General features: G+C 39.9%; 1 protein-coding gene across 2 annotated transcripts in view; it reads right to left on the reverse strand.

Moving 5' to 3' along the window:
* Positions 1-16,110, reverse strand: part of lrig2 (leucine-rich repeats and immunoglobulin-like domains 2) — a 19,517-nt gene continuing 3,407 nt past the window's right edge. For both annotated transcript variants that reach the window (XM_040116082.1, XM_040116081.1), the window contains 15 exons: positions 15,283-15,426; positions 14,899-15,042; positions 14,481-14,624; positions 14,020-14,163; positions 11,587-11,667; positions 11,149-11,220; positions 10,893-10,961; positions 9,160-9,323; positions 8,438-8,749; positions 7,862-8,143; positions 7,067-7,507; positions 6,732-6,884; positions 5,142-5,282; positions 3,546-3,815; positions 1-3,000 (listed from right to left, as the gene is read on the reverse strand). In XM_040116082.1, the coding sequence (XP_039972016.1) occupies positions 2,768-3,000; positions 3,546-3,815; positions 5,142-5,282; positions 6,732-6,884; positions 7,067-7,507; positions 7,862-8,143; positions 8,438-8,749; positions 9,160-9,323; positions 10,893-10,961; positions 11,149-11,220; positions 11,587-11,667; positions 14,020-14,163; positions 14,481-14,624; positions 14,899-15,042; positions 15,283-15,426 (2,794 nt within the window). In that variant the 3' untranslated portion in view covers positions 1-2,767. The remainder of the gene's footprint in view (positions 3,001-3,545; positions 3,816-5,141; positions 5,283-6,731; positions 6,885-7,066; positions 7,508-7,861; positions 8,144-8,437; positions 8,750-9,159; positions 9,324-10,892; positions 10,962-11,148; positions 11,221-11,586; positions 11,668-14,019; positions 14,164-14,480; positions 14,625-14,898; positions 15,043-15,282; positions 15,427-16,110) is intronic.

A 16,110-nucleotide genomic window follows, 5' to 3' on the forward strand; every position in this document is an offset into this window, starting at 1 on the left:
AAAAAAAAAAAAAAAAAAAGCAGCATTGGATATTGCCAGAGCAGTTACTGCTAAACTTTGGTATAAAGTCATAAAGGATGTTCAGAGAATAAAACAATACAAATGCACATTATGTTACACTGTGTTGGCAGAAAATATTGAACATTGAATCAATGTATGCCCCCCCCCTGACAAATAACTCCATTAGGACGACTTATCACTGCTAGTTTTCATTTTAATTTCTCTACCACTAGAAAGGGGCATGAAATTGACCTTGGGCACCAGTCAGAAAACATCAAGACACAACAAAAATCTGCTTCCACTGGAGAAATGACTGTGTGAAAATACAGATGAACTCAGGACAGCCAAATTGCTTTAGCAAATTATTAAGCTTTTTTTCAATTCTTATTAAAGGTAATTATCTTGTAGCTAATACCAATGAGGATTAGGCCTGCGGTCTGCTGATTTGGGCTGGGCTGTGCTGATTTGGTAATTAAAAGGCAAACATGACTGACAAAGTATGAAAACAAGTTAGAATCAAAAAAGAGTGCAAAGAATGACATGCCATTCACATCTGCACGCACCACCGAGGAGGCGGAGGTGTAACGATACCATGTGCTGCTTCACACATGCTTGTAGTGAGTTTTGAGGAATTACTGACCAAAGCTAACAATAACTCGTTTGGCCAGGTCACACTTTGAAACATGTGAAACGGAAAACATAGTATTCAAGCACGATCACACATTTGCACCGTCAATGAACTTTTCAGCATGACTGATTTTTTAGTGTCTGAATTCAGTACCCTCGAACACCCAATGTACCGATACAAAAGAAGGAGTAAAGGAACATGGCAAATCCTTCCTTGGTCAAAAAGAAAAGAGGCAATCAGTCATCAGACCTCATGGCGATGAAGAATGAGTATGATATAGACGTGTTTCTGCTATTTAGCCTACTCTCATTGATCTAAATGGGGTGGGCAAAATAATAGGAAAACCTGTCATGGTAACACAATTCAATTCAACAGCACCACAAATTAAATCCTCCAAAATGACCATGCAGTTGAATCAACGTCTCTCTAAAAGAGTCTCAACGAAAGCTGATTATTATAACCTTCATGGAGGCAGGATATATTGCGGGGCTGTTAAATTAGATTGCCTTACTTCTAGATGGTGCAGGTAATAAACTGCCAACTGAGTGTAATTTGCTAAATATATTGAGCAAATAAGTTTGTGAGAGTCAAAGCCAAAGCCAATCACATCTGAGCTTCTGTGAAGTGCAAAAAATCGAGAGGATTTTCAAGGACAACAAGAGATCAAACCTGATGAAACAAGTCCACATTCTTACACAATAGAGGCAATTTCATTCTCAAATCCTCAAAGCAACATAATAGCTGACGTTTGAAAAAAGTACACCCATTTCTAAGAAAAATGGGTCATCTTTTTACCTGAACCAACATGTCTGGATTACGCTGGGACGATGAAGGTTTAAAAATAATTATCTTAATGTTTTAAAGTTACTGCAGCTTACATCTCAAACTTCTCTGCAAATGAACTAGTAGGACATGGAATTTAATAGATAACTAGCCTTATGTACACATACATACATACATACATATATAAAATAATACAATACATTCTCAATTTTCACAGTCCCAAATGAAAACCTAGACTTTATCAATTTCTATGGAAGGATCATGAACTTTTTGAGAAAAAAAAACAAAAACTGTGATGATAAATCGTAACAAGGTAAAACGGCATGCACACTGCATAATTAAGTTTACCACCATTAAATTAAGTGCCTGTAAGACATGATAAGAAGGGAAAACAAATCAGCGCATACTGTATATACATATATATATAGATATATATATATATATATATATATAAACCATGTCACCTGATTGAGGTTACTGAGAATGCTTGTTAACAAGGCCATCCTGTGGACAACCATCAGAAAATACCCAGCAAAACTATGATTGTCACATGTGCAAAAAAATTGTACGCTTTCTCCCCAAACTGCTTTTCATTACGAAGATATTAAGTGAAGGAATTAACAATTGTGTTTGACATAGGACAAAAACAAGATCGGATAAAGATGATATAGGATATATTCATATATATATATTCATAATATACACCACATCTTGGTGTCACTGTCTCTGGAATTTGCATAACAGGATACTAGATAGCATAGTTTAGAGTCACTCAGAATAGCTGTGGGAATGTGGGACATATGCTTTTAAGTCTCTTACCTATGTTAACCACCACAATCTGCTGGTGAGGGAACTTCAATTGTCCCCCATTTAAAACTCCTTATTCCCCAGTTGGGAAGAGAGGGTTTGTAATATCTACTGAAGTCTCGTAGGCAGTACCAACAGGTGTCTGTACCAGGAATGATGAAACGAACTGCCAGTGTGTAGTGCACTGGCATGCATTTTCAGCCCCACAGCAGCAGGGATGATCCCATCCAACATGGCTCTTTAAAGCATACATTCATAGCTTTCTCTATAGAGAGAAAAAAGAAGAGTGGTGGAGGATGTGGGAGTGGGGAGTCCTGCAGAGGTGGAGGTGTCAAGGAGAAGATCACTTTAGTCACCAGTCCATTTCTCCACCCTGACACAGCGGTCTTTCCACAGTGGAGAAAGTTAGCATGTCCTCTTGAGTGAAAGTGGAATGTAAACATACAAGAGAGCTTCTTTGGCAGAATGTGAGGAGTCTCTTTGGAGGTAGTGGGTGAAGGGGTGCAGCAACGAGGAGTCAGAGGCAGAACGTGGGTGGATTGTAAGGACCTATGTGGGAGCAGGATGCTCCTGAGGGTTAGTCCTATTAGAGGCACTTTTGTGGTCCTGTGTGCATTGGCTGGGGAAGTAGTCCGCCTCTGCTTCATTCGGTTCCTCTGCCCTTTCTGCAGTGGAAGTCAGAGGTGTTGTCCTGTGAACAATCACTGGGTGCTGGGACGCGTCTGGTTGGGGTTTCGAGGACAGATCTTCCCCTTCTCCCCAGAATGACCTGCTAAGGGAGTCTGCAAAGATGGCAAGAGAAAAAATACTTAGGGCTGCACTTTACACTCCACTAACTGATTCACAACCACACACTTTTTTTTTTTTTTTTTTTTTTTTAAACGCGGCATGGATTAGTGTATTTATCCATCAATCAATCGTCAGAAAATTAGCAGACAATAATTTTAATCTGTGATTTATTGTTTATGTACTTTATCCAGCAAAATTGCTGAATATTATTTGGTTCCAGTTTCTCAAGTGTGAGGATTTGCTGCCTTTCACTGTTTTTATATCCTTGTAACTTAAATGCCTTTAAATTTTGGAGCGTTGGTCAGATAAAATTCGAAGAAAGCGAGAATCTGCAAGATTTATAGCAGTCACAAAAAGTAGACGAGAATGTTTACACCTACTGTTTTTCTTTTCCAATATCTGCCGGATGGTGAAAATTCATGTTACTCAAAACACCTCAGCAGGTAGCACATGGCACATAGTTTGCACCTGGACCAAGGATGGTGTCACCATCTCGCTCTAAAAAGGTAAAATGGAAATTTCTATTTCCAAGTCTCACCATTAGTGTAGTGCTCCGGGGGAGTGTGGCTGCTCAACCTTTTGTCATGTGAGGTGAGGAAGATGGAGGAGTTGTGGTTGCTAATGAGGCTCTCCAGTGCTGCGTCCTCATGCTGGGCGTGCTCATTGAAGCTCTCCTTCAGGCTGGGTAGCGTTTTGTCCAGCGGATCGTCCTCCCCCAGATAGGCGTAAGGGCAGTACTCCCGTGTGCGAGAGTAGATGTTGGCATTGTCGTAGCAGTCGGAGCAGATGACCAGCGGACCCGCACCACCTGGCAAGAGAAATATGTACGTATGTTGTTTGTTTTCAAAACTGCGGATCCATTTGAAGATTCAGTCAGTGTGATGTTTGCTGACAGTGGCTGGGAAAAGGCCTCTAAAGTACACTTAGACTGATCAACTGATTACTAATGATTATTCTCACAACTACTCACCAAATCACCATATATTTATTATATGTGAAATAATTACAATCTGTATTCATTTGTTTCAAGATTGAAAACAATCTCACGGCTTTTTTTTATTTTAATGTACTTTACAAAGCATTGTTTGAGAGTTGGAATTACATTTCAAACTTAAAAACTCATTTTCTATGTTTTTACACTGTTGGGGACCTGGATACAAACGATTACTTTACTTCTGTGGTGGCAATTTCTGTTCAATAAAGCACTTAGAGTCAACTCTTATCTTTCTGTATGTTTAATTCGCTATCTGCAGATGGTCTAAAGCATACAGAGATCAAAGGCGCCCACAGCAACGAGCAGTGTATGGCAATGAGCAAAAAGCACAAAACTTAGTAGAGCTTATACCCTTTCATGAGTACAGAAGGGAGGGGTTGTTGTGAAACTGTTCAGAGGGATAAAACACACACATATCCTTAGTTCCATAATTAATTGGTGAGATGAATTGCATCTGCAGGGAGGAAGGACAACCGCTTGGTACAAACTGGTTCCATGTTTTATCTTTCAACTTAACAGTGAGCAATCAGTACATTCCATAGATAATGTAAGTACAGCTTAACAGGTGAATAGTATCATGTAAATAGTATTAAGATTTTCCAGTACACTCCCTTCAGCTTTTTAGATGTATTTTAATATTTCAGCCGCTTGCTGTTGTATGCACTTTTTTGCCTTGTAAAGCACTCAGAGCTGCCTTTCATGTATGAAAAGGTGCTACATAAATGAAGTTTATCATCATTACATATATCAAGTATTTTATCTGGGTGTGTTATGCTTCCATCATCAAATGCATCGATGCTAGTATTGCTGCAAAATACTACAACCCTGACCTGATTATTTAGAGTAGTATGCATTTTCTCTTACTTAATTGAATCAATTGTAATTATATTGAAATGACATTAAAATATATAGACATACATATGAAGAGACCATAAAGCTCATTACACCTTAATGTGAATAGACCTACACATTTACTGGACAAGTTGAAAGACCTGGTGAAAGGCACAGCTTTAGCAGCTTCAAAACTCCTCAGACATGAAAAGAGCTTGGAAAAATGTGAACAGTACGAATGCATAAAAAACCAATCCTATAAAAAATAAATAAAAATCACATAACCGCTCGTGTGTAGTTGACACTAACCTATGGGGACTCCAGCTAGGACCTCCCGGGGCTCCCCAGGGTGGAAGCTGCTACGGCCAGTGAATAGAGAGCCAACCCTGCAGTGCAGCATGCCATTCCCCTCAGTTTCCACCTCACTGCTCGTGTCTCCATAACACACACCTGGGACACACATGATAATTAGTCAGTGTCTCATTTCAGCAGGGATCAGATCCCAAACACAAAAGCAGACACAAGAACCTAATAAGCATGGAGGTTTTCAAAACCTTTGGATTCTGAAAATCACATCCAAAAAGCTGTATTTATTTTAAGACATTTGAAAATTAATTTTTCGTGTCAGAAGTGATTCGTATGAAAGGCAGGACATGCGGCAGCGTATCTTGGTGCGTTTCATTTCTCGTGATCACGCAATAATCTTGTAATCTTTGTAATGTCAACATAAAAGGCTTTGCTTTCTTGTGATCAAAATGTTGACATAACCCAACCAATTAGATTAAAATTTACAAGGAAATAATGCGGAAATATGACCTATAAACAGCACTAGGCCTGACCTGAATGCCTCGAAGCTTCTACCATTGCCTTGGTAATCGACGTCCAAATCAGTATTCAAATGCTAGGTTTTGTGTTTTTTTTTTTAAATTATCATCATCATTATATATGCATTACCACAAACATCCCACATAGCAAATGAAATAGGATATAGTAATCCAACATTATTCATTGTGCATTAACATGAAATATTATTATTAGTTATTCTCAGAAAAGGACATTTAGTCTTAGTGACAGTTTTGTGCGTTACATCTCTCATCTAACATTTCCAGCACCGACACTGGGACAGCGACATGTGACCCTGTGAAAGGCTTACAAGTCACAACTACACTAGCAAAATGCTGAAAAAGTCAAGTGCTTGGAGTAACTATAATTTGTGAAGATGACCCCCAAAATGTGGAGTGCCAGATATGCCAAATGAAACTGGCATTATCCACGACAAGTTTGGCAAATCAACTGAAAACTGTAATTAACAGCTTACTTAGCCCCCTTACCTCCCCCTACCCCCCGCATCTGCAGGTAATTCTCACTGAAACTTCCAAGCCCCAAAAATGGTATTCGGGTGAGACCTAATCAGCACACACAAGTCAGTCACTACCGCAAACTCCTGATTTATGTCTAATCAAAAGTCACTTAATTGCAAACTAATGAATCACTTACTCCCACATGTATGCCATCTTTACCTCTTGTTAAATTACTGGAATATTACAATGCCTTGTATCTAATTTGTACATTATACTGAAAGTTGGCAAGACAATAAAAAAGCACAGTATAAATCTTTATATGACAATTAATGGGATACTACTGGAACTTTTCATTGGTTTCCAGCTTCTGGAGACGCCAATGTTGTCTTCTACTAAAGTAAAGTGTGTGCAGTGATAACAGCAAAGATAGCCATATATGTGCAGTTCGTAGGGGATTTCTATATCATGTGTTGTTTATACCGTACAAGAATTGCAAAGCGTGTATATCAAGATGATGATATAAATAGCTTGTGATGATGATAAACCAAACATGTCAAATATGGTAAAATTGATCAAATGTAAAAGCAAGATGACCTACCATCTGTCCCCTTATGGATATATCCATTGGAGAGAGGAGGCATGAGCTGCTGGTGGCTGCCAGCCTCAGAGTTACTGTAGCCTTCCTGAGGCTCTGACAAAGTACCCTGCGAGGACAGGTAGCTGGGGATGTCTGCTGGCAAATTCATCTCATCTGGAACACACAGAGACATATGTTGTCACTCGGTATCGATGGCTGTGAGACGTTGTATTCTCAGAACAAAGTGCTGTCCCCATTGACGTGTTTCATGGTTTCCAAACAGGCATCCCTATTGGGCACATCTTCAAATAAGATTCATTTTATATCACAGATGGTTATATATCTAAACTGCTCACCTGTGTTTGTGATACTGTAGTCCTCGCTCTTTCTGCGCATGTGATAGATAACTATGACCCAGACCAGCGAGGTTCCCACCACACAGCACACCACCACAATCACCACAATGCCCACAGTGGTCCAGCCATCCTGGTCGTACCCTGCACCTGTATCGCAGTTTGGTGATGGTGAGACGCTGAGGTAGATGTGGCCACGCTCTGTGCCCAGAGTATTAGACATTATGCAGGTGTATTTCCCAGCATCAGCAGGACCAGCATCTACTATAATAAGGAGCTGGTTGGCAGCAGCAAAGAAGTGGCGCTCTGTGAGGACCAGAGGTCCGTCATCTTTGGTCCAGTTGAGACGGGGGGCGGGGCTGCCTCCAGCTATACACTGAAGCACAGCAGTTTCACCACGGGCCACTGTTCTGTCTTCCAGAGGACGCATGAAGGATGGTGTTTCTGGAGGAGAAGAGGATTCATTGGTTTTTGATTTAATAAGGATTATCCCAGTGACATTCGTGTCAAACTGTTTAGATGGATGTGTGTGAGGTCAAGTTTGTTATTTTTTAGAAAATCCAACTCTGTTTTTTTCGTATTAATGTAAAGATTTAAGTATTATACATGGCCATGGTATAACAAGGTTTTCATTTATATTGTTACTAATTAAAACTGTCGAGGAGGAAACATAAAAATAGGAGTATGTAATGAGTGACAGACATCAATGAGCAGTCCTTTTAAGAAGAGTGACTCAGCTGAAATGAGCTAGTAGCAAAACATCAGTAATACACCCTGCTAATCGAGTGAGTGACTCACCAAGGACGGTGAGAGTAGCGTTTGCCGACAGGCTACCAGCTGCATTTTGAGCCGTGCAGCTGTACACTCCCATGTCTTCTGTTTTCACGTTAGCAATGAAGAAGATGTCATCATCCGGCATCACGTGCATCCTTCGCTCTCGGGCAGCAGGAAAGTCTGTGCCTCCGTCCTTCTGCCAAGCAATCTGGGGTGATGGATGGCCTTCAGCAGCACACTCCAGCCTGGCCATAGTACCAGTCCGGATTGTTAGGTCCATGGGAGTCTTAAGAAAGGATGGCAGCTCTGAAAGACAGTTGACATACAGTCAAGGGTGGGACAGTTTCCTCAATTTTCTGGCAGTCACTGCATTATCCAGTAAGTAGGGACACAATGTTACTAAACAAATAATAAAACTATGCACAAGAAATATTATTCTCAGATATAAATGAGCTGTACCAGAACTCAATGTATACTACATTGGCAAGAACAGAACCTTAAAACCCAAAGAAAGTAAAGGGCTGCAGAGCAAGTGAAAAACAAATGAGCTCAACTGACAATCATAGATCACATTCTTTGAATAAGGGCAAACATCCTCACCATTGACGGTAAGCTTGGCCCTGTTGGAGTAGTTGGAGCCAAAGTGATTGGAGACCACACACTGGTACCGCCCCTCATCAGTAAAGTTAACATTGAGTAGGTGGAGCATAGTGGTATAGATCAGCTCTCCCTCCTGGTACCGGGCGTAGTTTTGCACCTCTGCATCATACAGCACCTCTCCGTCCTTCCGCCAAGCTGTGGTCATTGGCGAATCACTGCTGCTGGAGGCAATGCAGCTCAGAGTCACATTGTTCCCCCGTAGTGCCACAGACGTCTCTGGGTGAGTTGTGATCAGAGGCTTGGGGAAATCATCTGAGGAGGGGCAGAGACAGAGAGTTTAAAAAAGTCAGGCAGCATTTTTACAAGTTAGAGAATCCATATTTTTAGGCAGACCTTTTAATCAAAATGTAAGATATTAGTTGGTGGTCAACATGAAGTATTCAAATACAGGGAGGACAACATGGTTGTCAGCTTGGAATCTATTAGGACTTTTTATGAAGTTGAACTTTATAAAACCTGTGAACCAAACTTCCACAGTGAAATAATGTGCTTATTGTGAAATATATAAACACCATGAAATGAAAACTCAATGCCCTTTCCAGATTTGCACCAACAAACTTCTTCCAAGTTCTGTGCTGACTGAAGACTACCTGGTTCGGATTAGACTGGGAACAATTAAAACCAAAAAAAAAAAAAAAAAAAAAAAACAGACATGAACTGACCACAAACAAACTCTTCTGGGCTGATGGACAGAACGTTGCGGCCAAGTAGACTCGCAGGATGAGCACAGACAGCAGAGACAGACTGCTGGAACTGACTGTCAGTCAGCCAAGGCCCCAACCACTGCATGTGGCAGTCACACAGCAAACTGCTTGTGTTCAGGATGCTGAGGACAGAAAAGTAATGAAGGAAGCATGAGATGAGTGATTGTAAAATTAGTTGGAATCATCAAACTACTGTAGAGATAAAAGTATGCGATGAGCAAAACCCACTGAGCAAATCAATATAAATTTGGGATTTCTAGGATTTGTTTGTCCACATTTCAGAAAGTGATTCGTGATTTTACCTTTTAGAAAAGCAAACCTGCATTTATGTGCATGAAATGAAGATTAAATTGACCTCAGTTGTTTAAAAAGGTCTGTTATCTACTCTGCAAATGTACAGGTATCTGACAACACAACAGTAAGTCCAGTGCTGCTTGAGTAACTGTTTAACAGTGAGCATGCAAGCAAGAGTAGCTGTGCAAGAGTAACTTTTCTTATACCAGTTATAATGAAAGCAGTGCTCTGGTGACTCTGTTACAATGTGTGACATTTCTTACTAAAAAGCCTTGTTCCTCTGAACCACAAAGGTAAGTGTTATTAATAAACACAGAGTTTATAAAACGTTAATGTCACATTGAACATTTTTTGTGGCAATTGAGATACATAAACAACACAGTCTCACTAGACAATTAAAAACACAAACAATATAGACAACGAGCAATGATACACAGCTATATAAAACCATTGTTAATGATCAGTGATGATTATATGGAAAGGGGTCATTTAATTATCTTAAAAGCATAAACACTATCTAAGTCATATATCAAGGTTATGATTTTAAAATGAATCAGCAGATGTCAAAAAGTCAACCAGAGTCAGCTGGACCATGGCAAACGTAATACAGGCATTACTGCAAAGTTTCTATTATCTAAATCATGACAGGAAACTGGATTCTTTGCTATATAAAGCACCAGCAGGAGCCTGTTTTTAAATATACTTTGTACTAAAATACACTTCAATTACAAGGGTGTTGCCACTATGCTCTTACAGCTAAATAATCAGGCAAAGCCAATTATCCACTTGCAAGGCAAATAGCGCTATACTCTATTAAAGCAGCAGACTAATAACAAGAGGATATGACTACTATCATGACACATGTTCTGGGGTTGACAGCTACTGGTGCATTTCGTTAGCCACTGCTTGACAGACACTGCTAGGATGGGCTGATCAGAACCTCAAAAAATCAAGAGACTTAAAATTTCCACTGTCTTTCCTCACAGTCAGGAGAGACAGAAATCTCTGCTTGGTCCCGTCTGAACCAATAAATGTATAGTTGTGGTAAGACAACAACCTAGTGACTCAGCAATTATGCGGATTTTTAAACATCACCACCAAACAAACAGGGTTAACAGCTAACAAACTAAAGTTATAGTGCTCTTTTATTCGTTCATTACTAAAACTACAGTAGGTCAAAAACTAGTCACATTGGGGTGGTTGGGATTTTCTTCATATAACTGTATATGCCAATTTAAAATGCTAATCATGACACTTAACCATTATTTATTTAATCATTATAATTTCTTTTTCATGAAAGTATCGATAAATCAGTTGAGAAACAATATTAACACAGGTAAAAGCTAGCTTGCAAATGTGCTTAAGAGTGAGTTAAGTTTAATTTTGTGTCTACTCACAACACTTTGAGCTTCATATGGGACAATGCCCCAGGGTGTATCGACATGATGCCATTCTTGCTGAGGTCCCTGCGGAGGGGACAGAAATATGATTAGAAACACCTACCATGTGATTCGATCAAAATGGCATCCCCATTTCACAAGCATAAGACAACAGCAACAGCACGGTGGTAATAAAAGCCTTCTGCTATATTTGATCATTCAGCAATAACAACAGATCCTACAAGAAAAAGGATTGTGCAGTGGTTTAACTCACAGGTGCTCCAGCTCCTCCAGGCCCTCAAATGCTTTCTTAGTGATTGATTTGATTTTGTTCTGCTGTAGGATTCTAAAAAAACAAAAAAAAAAAACAAAAGTATTGTTCACTGGAACCAGTGTATCAGCAGCTATCATTAATTCTAAATTAGGACATTTGACCAGACTTTCAATGCAAGTTAGAACAAACTTAAGGAACAATTTCACAGGAAAATAAAACCATACCTACAGTGTCTGAATAAAGCTTCACCTTATCGGTTCGCACCACAAAAGCAGTATACAGTATTACCATGTATCTAGAACACTGATATAGAATTTAAGTAGCACCCACTATATTTCTCTAAATGCAGACATTTCATAACCACACACTTGTGTGTGAAATTCAAATCTATCAATATTCCTCTCTATTTATTTATCTGCACAATCAGAGTGTCCTCACAGTGTGTTCAGCTTCTTCATTCCATCAAATACACCAATGGAGTCTTCAATGGCCCAAGAGATTTCATTGTTGCGGATATCTCTGAAAAGCAAAGAGACAGAGTAGACTGAACATCTAAAGCTTTTTTTCCCGCAAAGACCACAGAGATTGCACATTATCTCCACTGCCATTGTCAGTGGCATTGACTCAGTTAGGAGACTAACAATTTGAGACACCACACTTCCACATTGTGTCACAGTTCACTGCCCCTGCTGTTCTGATGAGGAGAAATTAATTGGCTCTGTTTAGCACTAGAACAGTGCAAGGGTCCACTGGAAACCCAGAGAGGTCTTGTGTTTACAGGATGGGTCATGGGCTCTTTTGTTTCTCATTCCTCATGCCTGGGCACCTCTGAAAGAACTTTGGCACTCTCCAGTTCCCCTCTCCAATGAAAGCCCCCATGACGGGTAACCTCCCAAATATGACCCTTTCCCCCTGCAGCTCAGTGGCTTAAGTGGAACTCTGTGTGGCAAATAATGAGTTCACAACTTCCTCGTTTCTCAGCACTTCTTACCTCGGACATTAATGTAAGATGAAGAAGACATACTTGCTTAATTAGGCTGATACTCTGGACCTTAGCTACACTAAACTTTTCAAGCTTTTGTGCCGTAACGCATAACTCCTAAGAACTTAATAAACAGTGCATAATATTTAGTGGTATTCAACGAACCAAGGAAGCACATCATCATTTCTCTCCCTGACAAAGCCAGAGCTGCTGTGTTATTTGTTGAAATGCTCAGTAGACACAGAAATGCCGGCTGAGCATATTGTATGTTGATATTATTTTATCACTGCTTCATGAAATATGAAAAAGCAAAGAATCTCAACGCCAAGAACATGAGGAGTCTCGCCCTAGCCACGCTGACAAAAGATTCTAACAACCTTCATCCCTTGGCCTCTGCCTCAGCTACAATGTAGCAACCAGTCTGCTCTCTCGCCCGTGCAATTTTACAAAAAACCCCTATAAATGTTTCACGTGGATGACACAGACTCAGCACTTATATTGCATCTCAGATATTCTGTATCTGTTTGTGCTTGATAACGAAGTTCCCGATGCTTTGTGGAGGTGTGAAATGAGTGTAATCGACAGACGCTTTAATGGCGAAAAGTCACTTCATACTATGGAAGCACAGTACTGTATTACTGTTACTATCATTACTGCATTACTGCTACCATATGTATCATTGCTTATTATGTACGTGTATTCTACAGTCTTTATAATCGCATGCACAATGATTTTATAAGGGCAGACACACAACTAACTATACAAAATTGCAATTATTATCGGAGCTCTGTCACAACTGTCTGCCACATATGCCTTGGTTATGATTAGGTGGCTAACAGAAAGATATTATATCAGCCAGAGAATATTGTCAGGTGGTTGCTGAGAACAGCCTGGGAATTGTGTAAGGTAAGTTGAGACAAAAATGTCAGTTGTATGAGAGGGATGCTAAAATGATCCCGAGAACAGTATTCGATTGTACAACTGACACACAATGCAACCTTCCAGTGCACTGTGACCTGGCATCAGTTCGATGGGGAAATAGAGCGTGCACAGCATGATAACAATTGGATTATGATACACATCTTCAAGGACAAGTCTGTAAGTGTAAGAACGTTCGAGATATCAGGCCTGACAGATCTGATAGCCACCGCCCAGATTGAGGGATAAAATATTGTGACATTTTTTTGAAAGGCAGTTGCTCTCAAGAAAACTCGGCTTGCTCGTACTTGTTGTTTGTAAACCAACGTGGACTGAATTGCACTCAGTCTCCATTTCTTGAAATTTCTAAGAGCCCGTCACTATGTTTGTGGTACCTCACCTACGAATTTTTAAGTAAAACAGTAAGTTGCTGAAGCCTTGAACAAGTGAAGAAAAAAATCCACCACGTTTACAAATTCAAGTGGGACACCTATGCTTGCTTCTACTGTGAGAGAACAGAACTGTCCTGTAAAGATTTAACCTTTTAACTCATTTGAAGTCAGCATGATGTTCAATGGCAGGACGGAGGATGCAACACCAAGAGAACAGGATTCTATGAACTTACACACTGGGTGGTTTGATCTAAGACTAAACAGGTGACAAAAGACAGGGAAGATCAGAACACAACTAAGTCTATATTAGAGGATGCAGACTTAACATACTGGCAATTTCTGTTGTTATTTCTCTAAACTACTTAGAATTAATCAGGAGATGTATTCAGGACAGGACTTGAATTACACATGAAGAGTCAAACAAGGAGACCTACTGTAGTCAGCAGCCTTTATGAGAATGCACAGACCCAAGAAAAAGTCAGGACTTGGTTATATTTTGAATAGTGAGCTTCATTACACTTCTTATATCAAATAGGTTACACATATTTTAGACAGATGTCCCTGAGGCGTAGCACTTACAGGGTGCGCAGACTTGCCAGGCCACTGAACACTCCCTCTCCCAAATGGCTGATGGAGTTCTCTCCCAGGTTCAGGCTCTGAAGGAAACCTAATCCAACAAAAGCTGTCTCCTCAAGCCTAGTCAAATGATTGAAGGACAAGTCTCTGCAAAACAACCACAAATATTATAAAGATTATTCCAAACTATTTCCTTATTCAACAACAGTTTTGAATGTAAATGTAAATCCACATTCAAGAATGATACTCCAAAATGAGACATTTTCACAAAAAACGTTAAAACCGTAAACAGTACATGCACTGGAGGCAACACAACATGGAATCAGCTTCAGACACCCCACAGTACTGCAGCAAGATAATAGTAACTCCTCTGAGCACTCAGAATTTCAGAGCCCGGGGATGGTGAAATAAAAAGGAGATTCTTAGCTGCATGGGGATTTTAACTATAAAGCAAACACACTCACAGTTCCTCCAACTTTTGGCAAAATTCCCAAGCGTCTGGTCGGATGATGCCGACAGCATTCTGGCTGACCCGCAGGATGCGCAGCATGCGCAGGCCATACAGCCAACCTTTGTTTACCTCAGTTAGGTTGTTGTGCTCCAGCTCTCTAAGACACATACGGGAAAAACAGTGGCATTAACAAAACAACTGAAATTACATAACTGTTTTTATTTTTGGGACAAATTTCATTTCAGGACAAATTCGTTGAGAATTTTTTCCTGCTTTTGTGTTTTCACCACTTAGCCCCAGCTGTCTTTGTGCATTTACAGATGTCTTTATAGCTATTTTAAATTTTTTTACAATCTACTACTCCACAATTGCTGAATAACACAATGTTGAATGTTGTTTTTTAAAAGGAGAGTCTATTACACTGTACTCACAGTTCTTCAATGTTGTTAAGTCCAAAAAAGGCTCCATCCATGAGCTTAGTGATGCTGTTCCTCTGCATCTTCAGTGACTTCAGTGAGTCCATCCCTTTGAATGTTAGGCTGTCCACTATCTTGATTTTGTTTCGCTTCATTTCACTACAACGACAGCGAGTGTAATTTTTCTCCAAAAAGCAAAAAACAAAAAACAGAGCTACTGTAATATAACTGACCCTTCGCTAAGCCCCACCCATCGCCCAGACTGACCAGCTACTTTAGTAAAAATTGTTACAACAGAATTAAAATCCACAGATTTGTCTGCCAACTATCAACTGCTCAATTCCTAGCTAATCCTGAATGATTTTAGTTTTTCATCAAAACATATCATACAATACTTACAGGAACTGAAGCTGAGGAAGTTTGAAGACTTTGGATGGTAGCACAGCTAATCTGTTCCTGTTCAGCTTCAGCACCAGCAGGGAGCTGGAGATGTTTTCGAAGCAGCCAGGCTCGAGGACGCTGATCTTGTTATTACTCAAATTCCTATGAGATAAAAGAGCAGAAACATTAGGGCCAAAATCAGCCAGGAGAATAATGTTTGCTCTGTAGTTACACCTAAGTAGGCATACAGTACTGCAAATGTGAATATCCACAAGAGAAGGCCCCACAAAGTCGGTCTGCCTACAATAAGTTGCTTCCTTACAGCAAACTAACCAAAATATGATGCCTTTAGTGCTTTTCCTTGATAAACACTGACTAGAATGAATGGTATGTGTAGTACTCTGTAATATATTGAACAGCCATAGATGCTATGTCACCTTACTGTTGTATTATACAGAGCCCATTCTTCCTTCTTATACAATTAGTTAATCTACAATTGTTAGATTATTTACTGTTATGACAAGTGTCTTTGTAATTACGTTAGATTAGATCCTAGACATTTGTTATTATTAAAAGAAAATATTTTTGCAGTATACAACCTTCTTAGATGTTTGCACTCCAGGGTCTGACATAACCGATGGCCCAGGGCCAGTAAAACTTTATGCAGAGCAAGTTAAAGAAGGTCGCTCTTCTTTAAGAAAGGAGCGGACGCCGGATCCCAATAACTCAACGATGTGGCATGTCGAAGATAAATTAAAGATCATAGCTGTTGTAAATCTGCTCATTATAGTGTTAAGACCCAAAATATGACTGTGGTTGAGGTTGTCATCTCATAGCAGTCTAAGG

The sequence above is a fragment of the Xiphias gladius genome, chromosome 21, assembly GCF_016859285.1.
Source record: "Xiphias gladius isolate SHS-SW01 ecotype Sanya breed wild chromosome 21, ASM1685928v1, whole genome shotgun sequence".
Taxonomy (NCBI): Eukaryota; Metazoa; Chordata; class Actinopteri; order Istiophoriformes; family Xiphiidae; genus Xiphias; species Xiphias gladius.